This window comes from Labeo rohita, chromosome 11 (assembly GCF_022985175.1).
Source record: "Labeo rohita strain BAU-BD-2019 chromosome 11, IGBB_LRoh.1.0, whole genome shotgun sequence".
NCBI classification, from domain to species: domain Eukaryota; kingdom Metazoa; phylum Chordata; class Actinopteri; order Cypriniformes; family Cyprinidae; genus Labeo; species Labeo rohita.
Genome location: NC_066879.1, coordinates 25,130,490 through 25,153,605, shown reverse-complemented (window position 1 = coordinate 25,153,605; position 23,116 = coordinate 25,130,490). Strand labels below are relative to the sequence as shown.

General features: G+C 34.6%; 1 protein-coding gene across 1 annotated transcript; it reads left to right on the top strand.

Annotated features, from left to right (window-relative positions):
* The first annotated feature begins 820 nt into the window (after positions 1 to 820).
* Positions 821 to 22,862, top strand: grm6b (glutamate receptor, metabotropic 6b). Its single transcript, XM_051122808.1, has 11 exons — positions 821 to 1,149; positions 2,867 to 3,482; positions 8,767 to 8,983; positions 9,286 to 9,421; positions 11,291 to 11,445; positions 11,751 to 11,891; positions 12,049 to 12,249; positions 13,202 to 13,341; positions 13,421 to 14,044; positions 16,445 to 16,756; positions 17,979 to 22,862. Exons 2-11 carry the CDS (start codon positions 2,934 to 2,936, stop codon positions 18,216 to 18,218), a joined length of 2,715 nt encoding a protein of 904 aa, XP_050978765.1. The 5' UTR covers positions 821 to 1,149; positions 2,867 to 2,933; the 3' UTR covers positions 18,219 to 22,862.
* The last annotated feature ends 254 nt before the right edge of the window (positions 22,863 to 23,116 follow it).

Here is a 23,116-nt window from a genome sequence, read left to right as displayed (position 1 = left end):
TTACACTTTTATTTAACGTTTGGATCCCTCACTCAGATTTTATATCCGAGTGTCATATCCCACAACTTGAATTGACAGTTATAAATCTTTAATAGCATTCCAAATTAAATGCTACAGCCCATTAAAATATACCTTGTAATTTATAATAGATGAAACATCCCATACCGCAGTTCATCAAGTAATGAAATACAGATAGTATAGCCACATACTTCAACTCAATTCATCCACAAGTGCACTAATAAATAAATAAAAACATTACAAGCACCCTAATTGATCTGTGGACAGGGAATACTTTGTCACTGATCTTGCTTTAAAACTGAATAAGATGACATTTATTTGAATAATTCATTCATAACATAAAGCAAAAGATAGCCAGGCAAAAAAGTAACCTAAAGTGAGCAGTCAGTCAGTTTGCTGGGGATATAAAAATCCATTAGCCCATATACAGCAGTGTGTTTCAGCTATGGTGATATTATGGAATATAAACTACCATTTAAAAACACACGTGACCGTGAGGTCAACTAGATTATCTGTCTTTATAAAAAGACATAGAAGTCATTCTGAAATGTACAAAACAAAGCATATAAATGATTACGACGAGACCAGGAGGGTCTCGCACCAGATTGTTGCGTAAACGCAGACGCTCTGAATGCAGAGAACTATATCCAGCAGTGTTCACATTAAAAATATATACGGTCCATCTCTCAGAGACTTCTCAAATGCATGCATGTGGTAATCCCAATCTGTGCCCATTAGTGCACACTGAGAGAGAGAGAGCTAGGAAAAGAGAGTGCGTGAGTGGGTGGGTGAGTGAGTGACAAAGTGAGAGAGAGAGACAGAAAGGGAGAGAGAGGGAAAGAGACAGACTGAGGGGGCTTTTAAAGGATTTGACTGATTTGTAGAATCACAGTTGTGGAATGTTTGGGCATTTCCACCTTTTCCCGCGTTTTTTATTTTACTATAGCTCTGAATACTTTCTACGTTATGATCTTATCTTAATCAGAATAATCTTTAGACTGTCGTGTGTGAAGACTGTGGCCATTTAAAGATGAGAGCTGAAGACTCGGATGTTGGGGACGTTTGCTGTCGTGCTTCAAAACCATCCAACTTCAGTTCCAGATGGGCGCACAATGGCATCAGCAGCAGTCGGTGAGAGGTTTTTAAGAAGCAAATGAATTAATAATCCTAATGTCAATATATTGAATGTAAATTTGCGATGTTGTAAAGATGTCTAGTCAGGTAACGCGATAAATGGTTAACTGGGATTAGTGCTACTGTTCCTCTCAACACTAAATCAAGCGGGGGTGTGCGTGTCTTCCCGCGGGAACTTCAGCTTTTGGTCCAAATATAGCACTTTTTCCGCTCACCTGTTGCTGAATATGTATCAGTTAATTTACATAAAATATTAATATGCATGTCTATGCATGCCCTCTATTCTCAGCGGTCTGTTGAGTGCGAAGACGTGCAAGTGAGTTCATTTTCTAGACTAGAGGACTTTGAGCTGAAATATAACTTTGAAGAATAGCTATAAAAAATAAAGTAGCTATTACAAATACAAACACAGAAAATACAATAGTAATACCATCTTTAGTCACTGCCATAATGGCAATACCATGGTATTTTTTTGAAAGTACCTTCAATATTATTGTGCCATGGTATATGAATGTAACCAAGCTGTCTGGTGCATTTTTCATTCTTTGTTGAATATTTCTGCTGGAACAAATGTAATGGGAAAATGGAAATCAAAGCTTAAAAAAAATAATTTAAATCAGTCAATAAAATTAAATGACAAAAGATATGTTGTGGACTGGAAAAATGTGTATTTCTAAAAATGTATGGAAGTGTATTAATAGGCATTATAATTTATCACATCTTTAAATATAACTTGTTCCCATTCTCTGTTAACTAACTTGTATATACTTCAAAAATCATTCTACAAATTGTTTTACAACATTAGAAAGTCAAAAGTTTTTGAACTGTAAGATTTTTTAATGTTTTTGAAAGAATTCTCTTCTGCTCACCAAGCCTTCATTTATTAGATGTAAAGTACAGCAAAAACAGTAAAATTTTGAAATAGTTTTACTATTTAAAATAACTTTTCTATTTTAATATGTTTTAAAATGTAATTTATTCCTGTGAAGTTTTCAACATCAATACTCCTGTCTGCTGTTCAAGAAACATTTATTATTATTATTATTATTATTATTATTATTATTATCAATATTTAAAACAGTGAAGTACATCAGGATTCTTTGCTGAATAGAAAGAACCAAATATATTATCTGAAATACAAAGCTTTTGTAACATTATAAACTATACCAGTCGGTATATATTTTTTAAATTATAGAAATTAATACTTTTATTTAACAAGGATGCTTTAAATCAATCAAAAGTGATGATAAAGACATTTATAATGTTACAAAGGATTTCTATTTCAGATAAATGCTGTTCTTCTGAACTTTCTATTCATCACAGAAACCTGAAAAAATTCTACTCAGCTGTTTTCAACATCAAAATAATAATAAATGTTTTTTGAGCAGCAAATCAGAATATTAGAATGATTTCTGAAGGATCTTATGACTGGAGTAATGATGCTAAAAATTCCACTTTGACTTATTTAAAACCAAATAAAATCTTACTGTTCAAAAACTTTTGCCAGGTAGTGTATTATATATTGTATTATATATACCGTAATTCATGTATTCAAATAAATGTATTTATATTTAATTATATTTAAATAGTGAGTGTGGGTCAAGAGGTCAAACATTCAGCTGCATTATCACACATTTATTCTGTGTAGCTGTGCTGCCATAAGCTATATTTTATACATTTTTTCATATACACATTCTGTCTCATTTCTCCATAGGAGACACAGGTAGAGAAGAAAGCATTGTGCTGTAGTAGAAGAACCAGCCACTTGCGTGGCAGCAACTATGACATCACAGCACCACACATCATCACTATGTCATCACCGCAGAATCAGCGGGGCGCCCGGACAGCATGTGGGCTCACTGGTTCACGTCATGTGGATACTGATGATGGGATTTACTCCAGAAACCTGGGCCTCCTCAGAAACTCAACCTCATTCCATAAAGATCGAGGGTGACATCACTCTGGGAGGCCTTTTTCCGGTGCATTCCAGGGGCCCTGCTGGTGTCCCATGTGGGGAAATTAAAAAGGAGAAGGGGATCCATCGTATGGAGGCCATGTTGTATGCACTGGACCAGATTAACAGCGACCCAGACCTGCTGCCTAACATCACCCTGGGTGCCAGGATACTGGACACGTGCTCCAGGGATACGTACGCACTGGAACAGTCCCTCACCTTTGTGCAGGCCCTCATCCAGAAGGACAACTCAGATGTTCGATGTTCCAATGGGGAACCACCCATCATCCCAAAACCAGAGCGCGTGGTAGGGGTCATCGGGGCTTCGGCCAGCTCAGTGTCCATAATGGTGGCCAATGTTCTTCGTCTATTTGCGGTGAGAGATCTTTATAATCGTTTTTTATGTCCTAATGTTAAGTAAACATGTTATGAAAGCAAAGATTGACCAGTACATGTGAAAAACAATGGATTTGCATGTAGATTCGTAATTGGGTGATGTTTTTTTTTGTGCTTTGTAAGGCTCTGTTTATGTTGTATTCTTTCTGTTTTGTGAGGAGCTCTTGCATGGTGTTGCTGCGAGACTAGATTCTGCAGCGCTGCAGATAGGGCCAGTGCTACAGGAAGTATAACTAATTCTGTTAAAAGGTTTGGATTGTGTTTCAGCTCACTGGCCTCTCAGCAAGAGCTTCTTAAACGATATAGATTCTTCCTTTATGTTGTTCTGAGAGTGTATCAGATTTTTCTTTTGAACTGAGAAGTGTTCTGGAATTGCGCACACCATTGACCTGTATCTTTAAAACATTGACAACCACAAAGGTGAAATGTGCTGTGTGCATGTCATTTAATTTCAAATCCTTTCTCATTTTCATCGTCATTCAGCTTGCAAATCCTGCACCTGAGCTACATTCAATTTCATTAAACTTTTTATGATTTTTATTTATTCATTTTAATTATTAGTGTTCTTTGTGGTCACCGCTCCAGGCTGCGTGTGCTTTAGTACGTGAGCTGATAACCTTATCCAGGAGTTATCTGCAATCATTTTCAGTCATAACAGTTTCAGGGAAGATAAACAATTCACAAAATAAAAGTGACTTAGTCAGAGCTCCATTAGGTTTCTCTCAGGACATTATACCTGGAATTTGTGTGTCCTAATCATATTTTGCTGTGGTTATTCATTACTTTTAGTAATACGCTCTGGAACAGGACTGCCTGATATAGCTAAAACAATCATATTTAAAACTTTAGCCGCTTTATAATATTGGATGAAGAGGAGAGCAGGAATAGTTGAACAAATGAACCTTGAGAAATATTCACTCGAGTAAAAAGTGTCATCCATATATCTTGATATTTATATATTTTCTTTGAAAGGGAAGACAGTCAAAACCATTGCTTTTTTCATATACTGGTCATTTATGAGATCTTTTGCTTCTATAACATTTTTCTTTTTTCATTTTTTATTGCACTTTATAGACTTTATTTATTTGCTTCTGTAGATTTTAATTACAATACATGTCTTCAAAGATGTTTTTTTATAACATATAATCATATAATCCTCATATACTGTAATTCAGCAGCACTTACATAAACAAAACTTAACAGTTTTATTCTTTTCAATATGTGACCCTGGACCACAAAAGCAGTCATAAGTAGCATGGGTATATTTATATTTGTAGCAATTGCCAACAATACACTGTATGGGTCAAAATGATTGATTTTTCTTTTATGGCAAAAATCATTAGGATATTATGTTAAGATCATGTTTCATTAAGATGTTTTGTAAATTACCTACTGTAAATATATCAATTTCTGATTAGTAATATGCATTGCTAAGAACTTCATTTGGACAACTTTAAAGGCGATTTTCTCAATATTTGGATTTTTTTGCACCCTCAGATTCCAGATTTTCAAGTAGTTGGAGTATGGAGTGATATGCAAAATTCTTAATTTGTCAATAAATTTTAATATGTCAACAAACTTAAACAAGAATTTTAAAAGTGACTTTATCTAATGTTAGATATTGCCTTATTTTCATATTTTATATAATATATAATCAAATAAAATACAAATAAAATCTTACAAGGTATAAATAGAATTTATAATTTAATTTATTAAAAAAACAATCAAGGTAGTTTTCTACAAAGTATATTTTTTGTTTATGTACAACAGTGTTTCATAATAAACATTAATATTTTTACAGTGATTATGTCAAATATTATAATACCTTAAAAACAAAGAGACTTCCATGATTAATTTAAAATAGTGATCAAAAAAGGAACAAATCAAGAGTTTAAATTAGTGCTGGGCAAAGATTGATCGTGATTAACGTCCAAAAGTTTTTGTACATATAATATATGTGTGTGTACTGTGTATATTTATTATGTATATATAAACATAATACATGCACACTCACACATGCATGTATATGTTTCAGAAAAATATGTTTATATATTAAATATATTTACATATAATATAAATTATATGAAATATAAATATTTACATGTAAATATATAAGTATTTATATATAAGTATATACTGTATGTGTGTGTCTTTATATATACATAATAAATATACACAGCACACATATTATGTAGACAAAAACTTTTATTTTGGATGCGATTAATCACCATTAATCATTGCCCAGCACTAATTTAAACTGATTCATTGAAAGGTATGGATGTAACGGTACCACAATGATTTAATCAGAGATTAACAATATAAAAGCCATCAAAGTGTCATCTTGAATATCTTTCTATAAATACAGATCTTCACACTAGTTCACGTCCGTGTTTCTTACCGAGTTCTGGTAAGTGGGAACTGAGGACGGCAGATATTAACTACAGCATTACGGAGGATCCACTCTCCATTAAAGCCCAGAGAGCTCACCAGCTCAGACTCCTGATGGAAAATCAAGCGTGAGCCCAGAGAAATGAAGCTGCCCTGTTATCAGCTACAGGCAGCTTCTGTTCTGTGGCTTTAGCCGAATGCGTGTGGGCCTTTAGCACAAAGATTGACACGGACAGATAGACAGCATTTACGGCTGCCACTTAAGTCTCTCGGTCTCACTTTCTCTAAATAATGGTATTCACAAATCCAAAAAAGATTGTTTTTCTATAGATAAAGATACATGAACCATTCTATATCTGATCCATATAATAGTTGGATGACATTTGGCCTAAAGCAGATTTTTGTACTCATACAAATCTGAATGAGTACAAGGGTTTTTTTTTCCCTTAATTGTATTTTATCTTGCAAAGTTGTAGGTTTTAAATAAATAATTTGAAATTTTCTTGAACAAAAAAGTATGGCTGTCTCGATTCCTCGATTCAATTAGAGGACTTGATTTGAAAAAATTTGCCATGTCGATTAATCGGCAAAATACCATGGCACATTCCAAGGATGAGAATCCATGAAATGCATTATAAGACCATTTTAAGAGGCTGCATAATATAGTAAACCCATTTAAAATTCATTAGCATAACGCTATTTTAAATTCACAATCGCTACGATTCAAATGCTGCTCTACACAAACTGCTATTTTTCAATCTCTGCATATTGCTGTGAGATTGTGTTTAATATTCATCTGGGAATGCCATTTCATCAGATTTGTAAGGTAAATCATTTATAAACCTACGTGAACACAGGAGAATACATCAGTATCTTTCTCAATATACTAACTGTTCATCGTGATTTCAAAATAAAAGCTCAAAACCTCTCTCTGAGTTTACACGTTTTGATGTCCATATTCAAGAAATTACAGCGGCTGCAGCATTTCTGTTGTAAGGAAATGGGCAAATCTTAAAGATTAAGTGGGCATTTGTATAAAGTGTTGTTTAATTGATATTAAACAAGGATTAAATTGCGCTGTAAAGTGTCAAAACAAGCGTTGGCTGTTGGTTATTCTTCATAATAGATTATGTAATTTTTTATTTTGTTCAATAAAACTATATGATTACTTGCTTTTGATACTTAAACTAATCATTATTGCCTCATTGCTATTATATATGTATTTTAAGTACTTTTAAAGGCTATTGTTCGCTAAGGCCTATTTTTATTACCGCAAAAAAAAAACAACTTACGATTGCTCGATTAATCGTCAGAATAATCGACCAAATGTCAAAATAATCACTAGTGACAGCTATAATTACCTTCATTATAAAAAAATCAGTATATTGTAAATCTTTAATAAGTCATATTATAAGTATCCTATACTAAAATAATAATATTAATAATTGTCTGGTAACCTAAAATGTATTTTAAATTAACTTTTTTTTTTAATCAGAAATAATATTTAATCTGGATGAATCAACCTGAATATTTTGGGTTATATTTGGCCACCAGGGAAAGTCACGTTTAAGGGTCAAATCATGACAAAACAATGCAGATCATATTTCACAAGGGTACATAAACACTTCTAGGAAATGTTTGTGACTGCTGTAAGTGTTGACATGATGACTCAAGAGTGGAAAGGCTTTAAGGCTATGAAATGACTAAACATTTCAGCCATATGTCAGGTTTTTCATTGGATATTTGCATTAAACTAATGTTTTAGAATAACATTTGAATGGTGAATGCATTGCAAATTTCAAATTTGTTCATTCTCATGCAAGTGTCTGATTGGTCATGGGTAGATCAACAGTAGTGCCACAGACTGTAATGTATATGTTGTATGAAGGGGGAGGAGCGGTTAAATCTGTCGTAGCATGTGAGCAAGTAGAATTAAATATATTGTATGGCTTATGGCTGAGAAATGGCAACCTTGTCTCTTGATCTGTCTCTCTCCCCTCTGTGCTTAACGTAATTTGACTAAAACCCCTCTAATCCTTCTAGATAATCTGTCAAATGGTCCTCTCCCTCTTCTCTCCTTCTCCGGTCTGTTTCCACCTTTTCCTCACTGTCCGCTGGCCAGCTTCTTTAAAGAACCTTTCATTAAGCCACACGGGCTCGGCAGACATTAGTCTGCGCAAAGCCTCGTCCAATGACATCAGCTGCATCATTAAGAAGCTAGCACAACAGTAAATTAATCTTCTCATCATTTTTTTTATACAAACAAATGCTTTTACAGTGGTAGCTTGTGCCATCTGTATTTCCCCAGGATTTTATGTGCTACAGCAAACACTGCCACTAAAGCTAGGGATGTTGTGCTGCAGGAGACTTGCTAGGACAATAATAGAAGAACAAATGTGCTGCTGCACTGAATAGGATGATCTTCAGACATAATTGTATTATATAGGAGTGTGGTATTTCTTTTATACAACAGTTTTATTAAAACAGTTGTTTAAATAGTTTGAATAGTTTCTATATGAATCAGTGTTTTTGAACACATTGGTGGAATCAGTGATGCAATGTCACATATTTTGATGATGAATCAGCCTTTTGAATGAAATGGTTGAATGAATGATTCTGAAATTGCATACTCTCCGAGTAGGCAATGGTTTTGAATAAGTACTTACTTTGCAATAGGTCTGGGGTAATAAATCGATGCATTGCGAATCGAGAAATAATTCTCCATCGATTCCGAGATTTTACAAAAGCCGATATAATCAGTTTTGCCGATCAGAGAAATTCATTACGTTCACTTTCTATGCAGCAGCTTGACTGGAAAAAGGACGCAAAGTGAGTACTGCTACTCACTGATGTGTTATGTATCTTCCATTTCGCAGATACCTCAGATCAGTTATGCATCAACAGCACCTGAGCTTAGTGACAACAATCGCTACGACTTTTTCTCCCGAGTCGTGCCGCCTGATTCCTTCCAAGCCCAGGCGATGGTGGATATCGTCAAAGCCATGGGGTGGAACTATGTTTCTACTCTGGCATCAGAGGGGAATTATGGAGAGAGTGGTGTAGATGCTTTCATCCAGATATCAAGGGAAGCAGGTACAGAAAACTGAATTGCTAAAAAAAAAAAAAATTAAATCATCTTTGGTTGTAGCTTGATTTACCCTGATTTTCCATAACTGAAGTTAATTTATCACTATCCAGGGATTTAACACATCTAATGGTGGATTTGATGAGAAAAGAGGATAATGATCAGGGGATAAAGGTTTCATGTGATTTCCTCTGTGTAAACAAGTTATTAGTCACCTAGATGTAATGACAGACATGCTACAGATTGACCTGCATGTCCTCGGTGTCTTTCAATACTGTCTGTCCCTTTATTTCTGAATTTTTTAATTCAGGAGGTCTTTGCATCGCACAGTCCATTAAAATTCCTAGGGAGCCGAGACCAGGAGAGTTTGACAAGATCATCAAAAGGCTAATGGAGACATCCAATGCCAGAGGGGTTATTATCTTCGCTAATGAAGATGACATCAAGTGAGTAGTCTTTCAGTAGTAATTCTGAATGTCTCTGAGGTAGGAGCTAAAAAGGGAAAGGGTTCCTAAATGATTAGAGAACAGATCAATCACCCTACAGTTGGAATATCAGGAGTCTGAATTTTTCATATATATATGAATACACACACATTCATGTATAATATGTTATGGTTTTATATATATATATATATGATGAGTTTAGATGCAAACCAAAACCACCTCGGCTTACAGAGTGAATGCTCCTGACACATATTATATGTCCATCAAATACTTTTCCTTTAAACTTGCTAATTCCAGCCTCAGCCCAATCAGAAGTACCGGTACTTACATAGAAACCTATACAATGTAGCCAGTAAGAAATGCTAATTTTAAAGATATATATATATATATATATATATATGTATATATATATATATATATATATATATACATGTAAATACACCTACATATTTTCAAAATATATTCCGTATGTGTGTGTATTTATATATACATAATAAATCTACACAGTATACAGACATATTATGTAAACAAAAACATTCTTTTTAGGTGCATTTAATTGTGGTTAATCATTTGACACCACTAATATACCAAGGTGCATATATATATATATATATATATATATATATATATATACACACACACACACACATACACACACACAGTAAAAGCAGTTACATTGTGAAATATTATTACAATATAATTATAATTTAAACAAACTGTATTCTATAAAATAATATAAATTGTAATATTTATTTATTATGAAAAGTAATGTTTTAAATTAAATGTAATTCATTTATTTGATGGTAAAGCTGTGTCACATGATCCTTCAGAAATCATTCTAAAATGCTGATTTGGTGCTCGAGAAACATTTATTATTATCAATGCTGAAAAAGTTTTTGCTGCTTAATATTTTTGTGGAAAATGTATATTTATTTTAGTTTATTTAAGTTAATTCATTTTTAATTAATTCATTTTTATTTATTTAATTTGTGGAAAAAAGAGCTGCTCGCTCTAAAAGGGCTGATTTTGACAAGGTAAAAAGGGTGCTTTTTACACTACCACTGAGAAATTTGAACCAAAGTATGTTATAGACTTCTCATTAAGACCCTAACAAATCATATCAACTTGTGGAAAATGGGCATCCGATGACCTCTTTAAAGGAGTAGTCCACTTCCAAAAAAGAATTTACACATAATATACTCACCCCCTAGTCATCCAAGATGTTCATGTCATCCTTTCTTTGGTCGTAAAGAAATTATGTTTTTTGAGGAAAATATTTCAGGATTTTTCTCCATATAATGGACTTCTGTGGTGCCCCGAGTTTGAACTTCCAAAATGCAGTTTAAATGCAGCTTAAAAGTATCCCAAATGCAGTTGTAAACGATCCCAGCTGAGGAAGAAGGGTCTTATCTAGCGAAACAATCGGTTATTTTCATAAAAAAAATACAGTTTAAATGCTTTTTAATCTCAAACCGGAACCGGAAAAAACAGAGGTCGGGAAGAGCAAGACAAAACGAGTGTTTGGCATTAAAAAATATATAAATTGCATTATTTTTATGAAAATAATTGATTGTTTCGCTAGATAAGACCCTTCTTCCTCAGCTGGGATCGTTTAAAACCGCATTTGGGATCGTTTGAAACCACATTTAAACTGCATTTTGGAAGTTCAAACTCGGAGCACCATAGCAGTCCATTATATGGAGAAAAATCCTTAAATGTTTTCCTCCTGACTGAAGAAAGAAAGACATGAACATCTTGGATGACAAGGGGGTGAGTACATTATGTGTAAATGTTTGTTTTGGAAGTGGACTTCTCCTTTAATGAACCTGCCTTTTCTGAGGCGACTGATATTGTGTTTTTTTATTGTAGGCGCGTCCTGGAAGCAGCAAAAAGAGCCAATCTTACAGGACACTTTTTGTTTGTGGGATCTGATAGCTGGGGAGCAAAAAACTCACCCATTCTAAACCTGGAAGATGTGGCTGAGGGTGCGGTTACTATCCTCCCCAAGCGGGCATCCATTGAGGGTATGAAATGATAGCAAAAAAAAAAACAAAAACAAAATCCATCTAAAAGCCTCAATTATTCAGAACATTCAGCCCATGTGTTCATGTAACATTTTCATACTTAAAAAGATAGTTCAACCAAAAATTCTGTAACCATGTCATTCCAAACCTGGATCCTGCATTTTTGAAGAACAGTTATGTAGCTTTTGCTATACAACCACAGTTGAAAATAACAAAGAAAATAACGTTTTTAAATAACAGCACAAGGTTTTGTACTGATGACTCAAGTGTTTAATTTTTTCAGATCCTTTTAATCTGTTTTACAGGGTTCGACCAGTACTTCACAACAAGATCGCTGGAAAACAACAGGAGGAACATCTGGTTCGCTGAGTTCTGGGAGGATGACTTCAAATGCAAACTGACACGGCCTGGAATCCGAGGCGACAGCGGGCTTAGGAAATGCACAGGCGAGGAAATAATTTCCAACAAATTACTACCCTAAATGCAGTAGCGCTTGAATTATCATACGTTGTTATGCTTTTAAGACATGTAAAGAACATCTAAGTGGATTATTCCCTCAGCAAAGCTTTTGCGATTCCTGTCATGTTGCTTTCGGTCATTCAGGAGAAGAACGAATCAGCCGGGATTCGGTGTACGAGCAGGAAGGAAAGGTGCAGTTTGTGATTGACGCCGTGTACGCCATGGCCCACGCACTCCATAGCATGCACATAGACCTCTGTCCGGGTTCAATGGGCGTCTGTGACAAAATGGACCCGGTGGATGGAAGAATGCTGCTGAGTTATATCCGCGCAGTCAATTTTAATGGTAAGCGTTCTCAAGGACACAGCCAAAGCATGTGAGCCATTTCAAACATTGCGAGGAGACCTTGAATTTCAAGTCTAATGAATATCACAGGAATTTGAATGTAAGCTTTTATTTCCGAGGAATGCTTTGTTTGAATCTGCCGTGAAGCGTTTGCCAAACACTCTCAGATATTGGCTTTACTGTGAGACTGACAGGTGAAAATAGGTGAAGAGTAGTTTTTACGAGAGGGGAGAGGCCATAAACGAAGCTGCTGTTTCCAAGGAGGAGGGCTGTGAGTCCCATGGGTTAGTCAGAGTGCGGCGAGAGAGGTCAGCACTCAATCCCAGCCTGAAGAGATCCACTAATGCACAATGCAGCAGTAGCGCACATACTTGTTTTAACCCCCTCCCCTCGTCTCTCTCCTTGTCTTTGATTCTCCCCAGGGCAGCCTCTTTCCAAACACAAGGCGCATTTCCTTTTTTTCGAAGCTATCTCTCGGTGAAAATCCCTTTTCTTTTCGTCACTCTTTCCTGAGAGATTTCTATGAAAAGCACAGCTATTCAGCTTACACACAGTGGACGTCCTCACACTCTTGTGTGGAAATCTTTTCGGCTTTGAGAGCCTAAGGGAAGCAAACAGAGACCTTGCCCCTCGTGATTTGCGATTTGTGAACTCTGCTTTCCTGAAAGGAACGTGAGATTGGGTTTGCTTTGTTGTACAACATCTATCCTCACAGAATTACATCTGAGACGTGTGTATTTTGCCAATTACAACACCATATTTTCTTTGATATACAAAAGTCACCTTTAAAGTTCAGTTTGACAATTTAAACGGGTGAAAAAGAACAATGGTATGAATTTTGACGCATTAACACAATTTTATGCCCTTGAAGTGGGCCGTGCTGTTTCAAATGATTGCATTTGAAGTAATAGCTAGTGATGTTGAATATCAAAACCCTGTGTTTACTCTAAAGGCAGCGCTGGGACAGGTGTGATGTTTAATGAAAACGGTGACGCCCCAGGACGATACGATATCTTCCAGTACCAGCTTTCCAATACCACCAACCCGGGATATAAAATCATAGGCCAGTGGACCAACCACTTACGACTCAATGTAAGCGTGTAAAGCCCCTTGGTAGTTGGGAACATTTTTGAATGCGTGTTCCTGAAATTTTCCTCTCTCTTTCTGTAAGGCTGAGGACATGCAGTGGTCTGCAGGGGATAAACTGGTTCCAGACTCGGTTTGCAGCTTCCCCTGCGAGTCTGGGGAGAGGAAGAGGATGGTGAAGGGTGTGCCGTGCTGCTGGCACTGTGAGCTGTGTGACGGCTATCAGTACCTCCTGGATGAGTTTAACTGCGATATGTGCCCCTTTGATATGAGGCCCACCCCTAACCGCACAGGCTGCCGTCCCACTCCCATCATCAAGCTGGAGTGGAGCTCCCCGTGGGCCATTATTCCCGTATTTCTGGCAGTGCTGGGCATTCTTGCTACATCAGGAGTCATCATCACCTTCATCCGCTTCAACGACACCCCCATAGTCCGCGCTTCGGGCCGAGAGCTCAGCTATGTTCTCCTGACGGGCATCTTCCTCATCTATCTCATCACCTTCCTCATGATCGCTGAGCCGAGCACAGTGGTGTGTGCGTTTCGCAGGTTGTTTTTGGGGCTGGGCATGTGCATCAGTTACTCTGCCATGCTTACCAAAACCAATCGGATCTACAGGATCTTTGAGCAAGGAAAGAAGTCAGTCACACCACCAAAATTTATCAGCCCCACGTCCCAGCTGATCATCACATTTATTTTGATCTCAGTGCAGGTGCGTGTATGTCTGTGGTAAATTTATATTTCTTCCTTTAGCAAATGTTTTTATTCAAAACGTATATAAACAGTCATCAACTGGGGGTGCGTGATATATATATAGTCTACAATAATATCGTAATTGTGGTTTAAACGATATGCAATTTGACATTATTGACACAGGTTCCTCTTTTTCGTCAACGAAAATAGTTTCAAACAAAGCCACAGCAGAACTGTTCTGCCACTGAATAAAAAATTAAAAAAGTAAATTGCGACTTTTTCAAGTTTATATCTCACAATTGTGACCTTATATCTCGTAATTCTGACTTTTTTCTCAGAATTGCAAGTTTATGTCTTGCAATTTTCGCTTTTTTCACAGAATTGTGATATATCTCAGAATTGACTTTAGAACATATTTTGCAGTTGTGACTTTTTTCTCAGAAATGCGAGTTTACATCATGCAATTCTGATGTTTTTCTTAGAATTGTGAGTTTATATCTCGCAATTGTGACTTTTTTCCTCGGAACTGTGAGTTTATATCTCGCAATTGTCACTTTTTTCACAGAATTACGAGTTTATGTCTCGCAATTGTCACTTTTTTCACAGAAATGTGAGTTTATATCTTGCAATTGTCACTTTTTTTACAGAACTGCGAGTTTATGTCTTGCAATTGTCACTTTTTCACAGAATTGTGAGTTTATGTCTTGCAATTTTCACTTTTTTCTCAGAATTGCGAGTTTATATCTTGCAGCTGTGACTTTTTTTCTTAGAATTGTGAGTTTATATCACTCAAATGTGACTTTTTTTTCTCAGAATTATGAGTTTATATCTTGCAATTGTGACTATATCTCAGAATTGACTTTTTTCTTAGAATTGCGAGTTTATATCTTGCATTTCTGACTTTTTTCTTAGAATTGCGAGATAATATCACACAGTTTTGACTTTTTTTTTAGAATTGCAAGATTATATCACACAATGCAATTTACATTATGCAACTCTGACTTTATAACACACAATTGTGAGTTATTAAGTCAGAATTGTGAGACAGAACCTCACAATTCTGAGAACATAGTCCTTTCCCCCCTAAACACTGGAGAATTGTGTGATACAAACTCGCAATTCTGACTTTTTCTTACAATTGTGAGTTTACGTGAAACAAATCAGAATTACATTTTATAAACTCAGCATTGTGAGATTAAAAGTCACAATAACCACTCTTATTTTTTATTCAGTGGCTGAAACAGGCTTCCGTAGGTTTTGCGTCTCTGACCAACACACAAATGGTGTTTTGTTATGGAACCAATCAGCTGTTTGAACAAATAATTTGAATGACTGACTCAATAACTCACCTACTGGCGATTTTAAGTTTACATTTATTATAAGTATATTTTCCTTTTTTCCCCAAATCATTAAAAATATCAGTATTTAACGTTTTTTTTAAACGTCAAAACTTTATTTATGCATTTTTAACTGCAAGTTCAATGAATTCATGTCCTGCATTAGTCAGTCAGTGTAAATGGTTTTAAATCTCACTTCAGATGCAGATTCTGTGCCACTTCTGCATTGCAAAAACAACTTTTGTTGATACTGATTTCATTTGATTGGTAACAGCCTTATAGTGTCTTACTATTTGAATTTATTGATTAAGTTTTGACACAAAGGATGATTAATGCATTTAATTAGGTTAAAAAAATGGCCTTATAAAGGTAAAAATGCCCATAAAAGGTCAAAAGGTAAAAGGTTCTTTGTCATTATCGCACACCCCTACACATAACTTGTAACATGTAGTATTACCATATTGCATATATACGATGAATTAATGTTTTTAAATATTCAAAAAAGGAAATGTGTTCAACAGACTGGCAGATTTTTTTCCAGTTTTTAATGTATGTATGTATTTATTTATTTATTTTGCAATATTGTTTGTTGAAAATGCAAATCAATAATAGTAGTACTAATATAAAATCATTTTAATTGTATAATAATTTAAATATTTTTAAAAAGTCTATAATAATAGCACATTATTCAATGCTAATTTAAATTATGTGCATAATGATCTGTGCTAAATTTACTCTTATTCGGAGTCACTTCTGTGCAAGTTGTTTACAGTGTTGTCACTCTGCTTTATGTCCTTCCAAAATATTTTTGTCTAAAAACTTTTAGTCCACCGAATAATTAAATAAGCAATATTTTGAGTGTAGCATGGAGGTGCAGTAATTTCACTGAAAGCTCTTCTCTTTTTGGTGTTCCATTAATGGTTAAACGTGCATATTATTTGAGGAAACATTTAGAAACATGCGTTCCTTCTCAAAGATGTTCAGAGAATTGGATATAATTTAGTTTGAGGGTTGGATATCACGGACCATTACAGACATTGATTTTGTATAAACATTAATTCATGCCTTTTTTCTGCTCACAGCTCCTAGGTATTTTCATTTGGTTTGGAGTGGTTCCCCCTCACACAAATGTTGACTTTGATGAGCTACGTCCCCCCAACCCCGAGTACGCACGTGGAATCCTGAAATGTGATATGTCAGATCTGTCTCTGATTGGCTGTCTGAGCTACAGTATGGTGCTGATGGTCACATGTACAGTCTACGCCATTAAGAGCAGAGGGGTTCCTGAGACCTTCAACGAGGCCAAACCCATCGGCTTCACCATGTACACCACCTGCATCATCTGGTTGGCCTTTGTGCCCATATTTTTCGGCACGTCCCAATCCACAGAAAAGGTAAATTGTTAATAAAATATACATTAAGGTTAGAGACTATGCTTTTGTACAGAGATTTTAACATTTTAATAGCCATTTTATTTTTATTTAATATTACCGGCGATACATGCATCACGTAAATTATAATAATTTCACTATTGTTTGACTATTAACAATCTATCTTTGGGTCTGTTGGCGTATCTATATAAAATCCAGAGTCTTGCTTCCACAATATTAGTGTAGTGCCTGATATTAACATGTCGTACAGAAATATGATCTTTACTCTTAGTGTCTAGACATACATTTCACTAGATTAGATGGATCTGTTTCAGTTAATGATGCTGCAACATTTACTTGTGAATGTTTCAGCTATAATCATATAATAGAAACCTAAAAAAAACTGTAGCTAATGTCAGGTTACTGTAATTGCTATTTAATTGTGGTGCTGTTTCATGTTGGCCTAAAAGCTGTTCAGATGCTAGCCACACTTTGTGCATTTAGTCATTCAATTTTTCACGTCTATTCATCCTGTGGGGGATGGTTTTGCTTACAAAGCACAGGGATTTAAAAATGGAAAGTATACTCTGACTAATAGAGAGGTCTTTTAGTGGTCGGTCAACCGCAAAGCTTTTGGCCCTCAGGTGGTCTTCAAGTCTTTTCTTTTCTTGTAAATGAAAAGAAAAGCATGGTGGAATAAAATACCAGACTATACAGCAGGCTGCAGTATATATAGGTCTTACATTTTATCATATTGAGTTTAGATTTTAAGTGTTTTTTGTTTATTTTTATATTTCTAATAGGGAATTATAAAAATATAGTTTCTTGTATGACATTTTTAGACATTTTAAATTAACTATATGTTGTGGGTCTTCACCATTTGTCATATATGAATGACTCACATTATTCATGAAGTAAAGATGATTTTTTTTCACATAACTGACCTCAAATCAGTCTTGCATGAATACATAATGTATGCAGATGTAGCACTAGTTTATACTATATAAACTGATTGATTTCTTTGCACGTGGCACGTGGTTTGCACGTTCAGCCTTTTGTCTTACACTGATTACATACTGATTTCCAGGAAATGCATTGTGGCAATCAACAGAGAGTTTATATATGTGTGTAATGTGCAGTGATATCTCAGCGCTAAAGCCCTGACGGCTGATCTACATCATGTGATAGGTCACGGCTAAGGCCAGGCTGAAATATTACTCTTAATCTTTTTTCTGCCCTGAACCAGATGTTCATTCAGACCACCACGCTGACCGTGTCCATGAGCTTGAGCGCCACGGTGTCCCTGGGCATGCTGTACATCCCCAAAGTCTATGTCATCATCTTCCACCCAGAGCAGAACGTTCAGAAACGCAAGCGCAGCTTCAAAGCCGTGGTCCAGGCAGCCACCGTTTCCACTCATCTCTCACAGAAATCCAGCGAGAAGCACAACGGAGAGACCAAAGTTGAACCAGATAGGTCCCAATGAAGACCAGGAGGTAAAAAAAATTTTGTTTAGGGTGTGCATATGTCATATTCACATATGTAACAGAGATATGCTATCTGTTTCCGCCACTGAATTAAAAAAGAGATTATTGTGACTTTTTATCTTACAATTCTGACTTTTTTCTCACAATTGCAAGTTAACATCTTGCAATTCTTACTTTTTTTTTGAAAATTGTGAGATATGAACTCACAACTGCAAGTTAAAAAGTCAGAATTTCCTAGATATAAACTCGCAATTCTGAGAAAATAAGTCAGTCGTTCTGACTTCATTTTGCAGTCCTGACTTTTCTCAGAATTGTGATATAAACAAACAGTTGCGAGTTATGAAGTCAGTATTGCATGATATAAACCCACAATTCTTACTTTTTTTCTGACAGGTGTGAGATATAACCTTGCAAATGCAAGTTAAAAAGTCAGAATTGTAAGATATAAATTCACAGTTGAAAATAAGTCAGAAGTTCTAACTTCATTTCGCAGTCTTGACTTTTTTCTCAGAATTTCTCACAGTTGTGAGATATGAAGTCAGTATTGCAATTCTTGCAATTCTGACTGTATAACTTGCAATTGTGAGTTTATATCATGTAATTCTGAGATAAAAAGTCAGAATTGGAAGTTTATCTCACAATTCTGACTTTATAACTCGCAGTTGTGAGTTTAGATTTCACAATTCTGACTTTTTTCTCAGAATTATGTGATGTAAACTTATAATTGTGACTTATGAAGTCAGAATAGTGGGATATAGACTTGCAATTCTAAGAAATGAAGTGGCAAATAAAGTCAGTATTGCAAGATACTCACAATTCTTTTTCTCAGAATTGTTTTCATATCTCATGATTTTTGACTGTTTTTCTCAGAATTGTAAGTTTATATCTCAGAATTCTGTAATTGCGAGTTATTAAGTCAGAAGTGTCAGATATAAACTTAATTCTCAGAATATATCAGTCTTTTTTTCTCCTCAGAATTGGACTTTATATCTCAAAATAATTTGGAGAAAAAAAAAAATTGTGCTAAAAAAGTCAGAATTGCGACATATGTATCAGAAATTCTGACTTCATTTTGCAGTCCTGACTTTTATTCTCAGAATTGTTGATATAAACTCACAGTTGCGAGTTATGAAATCAGTATTGCATGATATAAACTCGCAATTCTGACTTTTTTCTCACAGTTGTTAGATATAAACTCGCAACTGAAAGTTAAAAAGTCAGAATTGCAACATATAAACTCTGAGAAAATAAGTCAGAAGTTCTGACTTTATTTTGCAGTCCTGACTTTTTTCTCAGTATTGCATGATATAAACTTACAATTCTGAGAACATATTAGTCTTTTTCCCTCTCAGAATTGGAATCTCAAAATTCAGAATAAAGTCAGAAATGCGCAAAAAAAAAAAAAAAAATCAGAATTGTTAGATATAAACTTGCATTGGCGAGAAAAAAGTCTGTTTTTATCTTGAAATTCTGACTTTATTTCTTGCAATTGAGAGTTTATATCCCGCTATTCTGAGAAATAAAGTCAGAATTGGAAGTTTATCTCATTAATCTGACTTTATAACTTACAATTGCAAGTTTAGATTTTACAATTCTTACTTTTTTCTGCAAGTTAAGTCAAAGTGTTAGATATAAACTCACAATTCTGAGAACATATCAGTCTTTTTTCCCCCCTCAGAATTAGACTTTAATAATTCAAAATAAACCTCAAAATAATTCTGAGAAACAAGTAAGTCAGTATTGCAAGATACAATTCTGACTTTTTTCTAAGAATTGTGACTTTATATCTTGTGATTTTGACTGTTTTTTTTTTTTTTTTCAGAATAGCTAGTTTATATCTCACAATTCTGCAATTGTGAGTTAAGTCAAAGTGTTAGATATAAACTCACAATTCTGAGAACATATCAGTCTTTTTTCCCCCTCAGAATTAGACTTTATACCTCAAAATAATTCTGAGAAAAAAAGAATTGTGTGAAAAAAGTCAGAATTGCGAGATATAAACCCGCATTTGTGAGAACGTTTTTTTTATCTTGCAATTCTGACTTTATTTCTCACAATTGAGAGTTTATATCCTGCTATTCTAACTTCATAACGCGCAATTGCAAGTTTAGATTTCACAATTCTGACTTTTTTCTCAGAATTCTGTGATATAAACTAACAATTGTGACTTATAAAGTCAGAGGAGCGGGATATAACCTTGCAATTCTAATAAATTAAGTCGCAAATAAATTCAGTATTGCAAGATACTCACAATTTTGACTTTTTTTCTCAGAATTGTGACTTTATATCTCACGATTTTGACTGTTTTTCCCCAGAATTGCGAGTTTATCTCACAATTCTGCAAATGCTAGTTTTTAGGTTAGAAGTGTTAGATATAAACTCACAATTCTGAGAACATATCAGTCTTTTCCCCCCTTAGATTTGGACTTTATATCTCACAATAATTCTGAGGAAAAAAAGAATTGTGCAAAAAAAGTCAGAATTGTGAGATATAAACTTGCAATTCTGAGAAAATAGGTCAGAGGTTCTGACTTCATTTTGCTCTTAGAATTGGGATTTATATCTCAAAATTCAGAGAAAAAAGTCAGAATTGTGCAAACTGACTTTATTTCTCGTGACTGTGAGTTTATATCTCGCTATTCTGACTATAACTTGCAATTGTGAATTTATATCATGCAGTTCTGAGAAAAAAAGTCAGAATTGGAAGTTTATCTCACAATTGTGCGATATAAACTTACAACTGTGACTTATTAAGTCAGAGTAGTGGGATATAAACTCACAATTCTAAAAAATGAAGATGCGAACAAATTCAGTATTGCAAGATACTCACAATTCTGACTTTTTTTCTCAGAATTGCGACTTTATATATCATGATTTTTACTGTTTTTCTCAAAATTGTAAGTTTATATCTCACAATTCTGTAGTTGCAGTGTTAGATAAAAACTTACAATTCTGAGAACATATCAGTCTTTTTTCCCCTCAAAATTGGACTGTATATCTCCAAATAATTCTGAGAAAAAAATAATTGTGCGAAAAAGTCAGAATAGCAAGATATAAACTCGCATTTGTCCGAAAAAAAGTCTGAATTGTGAGTATCTTGCAATACTGAATTTGTTTGCATCTTCATTTTTTGCGATTCTGACTTTTTTTTCCACAATTAGGAGTTTATATTCCACTATTCTGCCTTTATAACTTGCAATTTTGAGAAAAAAAGTTGGGGAGTTTATACCTCACAATTCTAACTTTATCTCACAAGAAAGAGAAGTCAGAATTGTGAGATAATTGTGGTGGAAACGGGCTTCCATACTATTTGTGTTCAGGCCTGTGTACATCCTAATGAAGTAGTCTGAGAAATAGTGAAGGCAATCTGCTGCTTGCTAAATCATTTATTTTGCAACCTCTAATGGACAAGGATTTCCAGAGCATGTGTTATTATTTCTAATATCTGCAACAATACAAGAGTCTGGGTGAGAAAAACACTTATGTAATGTACTGTATAAATGAATAGAATATGATATGTACAGAAATTAAAGGATCAATTGATTCTTTGTGATGTGGAACTCTCACATCAGCTTTGAGTCTGGAAGAATTTGTCCCCTTTAATATTATCCTTATCACCACAGCATCACCAGTTAAGTTGAAATTATAGCTTCATAAGCTCATGACGAAGAAGAGCGGAGAAAAACATTAGGAATTTTCTTCCACCAGCATTTCTTGAAGGACTAAGTGTTTGTATGTGTCCAAATGGATTCGGACCTTAAACTTGGGCACACATGAGTGAGTCACGTTCAGTTTCAGTGTCATCTCCATCCACATCTCCTTACCCTAAATACATATCATAAAAGATCAACTGAGACTGTCAGAGCTACAGAGACAATGTTGGGATCAAACGTGTTTCAACAGATCAACCAGTGGAGTGAACACTCTTGAACTCTTTGCTTTTAAAAATGTGCCATAACTTTGTTTCAGAATAAATGTTTTAAGTGTCTTGTGTGCAGTCCTCATAATAGGCAATATCCTGTATTCTTAATCATATTTATTAAAAACGATAGATTACCAAGAAAAAGCAATGACAATCTGTAAAGAAACAACGATTTTTAGTTGTATCATGTTTCCTTGAGCTTCCCAAGTGATACTGATTTTAAACAAAAATGTATTCTATTAATCAGTATTTATTGATTTTAATTCATTGAAATTAAAATTGTACATTTTAGAAACTTTGAGATCCTTTTAATGTCACATGCAGCTGGCTTTCACTTTATCTTAGTAAAGGAGGGGGGAAAGAAGACCATGCATTATTGTTCAATTACTTGTATTTGCAGTATTAATTCAAGAAACATTTAATATTAAATGATGACCATGCAGTTACTGTAAACTCAGGTTCCAAATAGGCTTACTTAGCCTTAATGAATTCTGTGGGTGTCTTGTTTTCATCAAACAAATATAAAAGAACACTGGAATAAAAATGTATTGATTGAATGCATGTTGGAAAAAATGATTTAATAAAATCTTGAAAAAAGTGAAATCAGATTTTACTCAGAAATCAGTATGATTGTGAGAGTTCCTTGTTCTAATAGTGTTTTAGAACAAAATTACATACAAGGTTCATTTATTCTGGGGATTTGTATCTTTTGTTTGTTCCATGTCATCTAAAATAATGTTAGTTTCACATTTACACTACCAGTCAAAAGTTTTTGAACAGTAAGATTTTTAATGTTTTAAAGAAGTCTCCTCTGCTCACCGAGCCTGCACGTATTTGATTCAAAGTACAGCAAAAACAGTACAATTTCGAAATATTTTTACTATTTAAAATAGCTGTTTTCTGTTTTAATATATTATAAAATGTAATTTAATTCTGTGATTTAAAAGCTGAATTTTTAGCATCATTACTCCAGTC

Excerpts from the sequence above, each read along its gene's own strand:
- grm6b (XM_051122808.1), top strand. The coding sequence starts at position 2,934 with ATGACATCACAGCACCACACATCATCACTATGTCATCACCGCAGAATC. Across the intron at positions 14,045-16,444 it reads TTATTTTGATCTCAGTGCAG|CTCCTAGGTATTTTCATTTG; the intron begins GTGCGTGTATGT and ends TTCTGCTCACAG. Across the intron at positions 16,757-17,978 it reads CGTCCCAATCCACAGAAAAG|ATGTTCATTCAGACCACCAC; the intron begins GTAAATTGTTAA and ends GCCCTGAACCAG.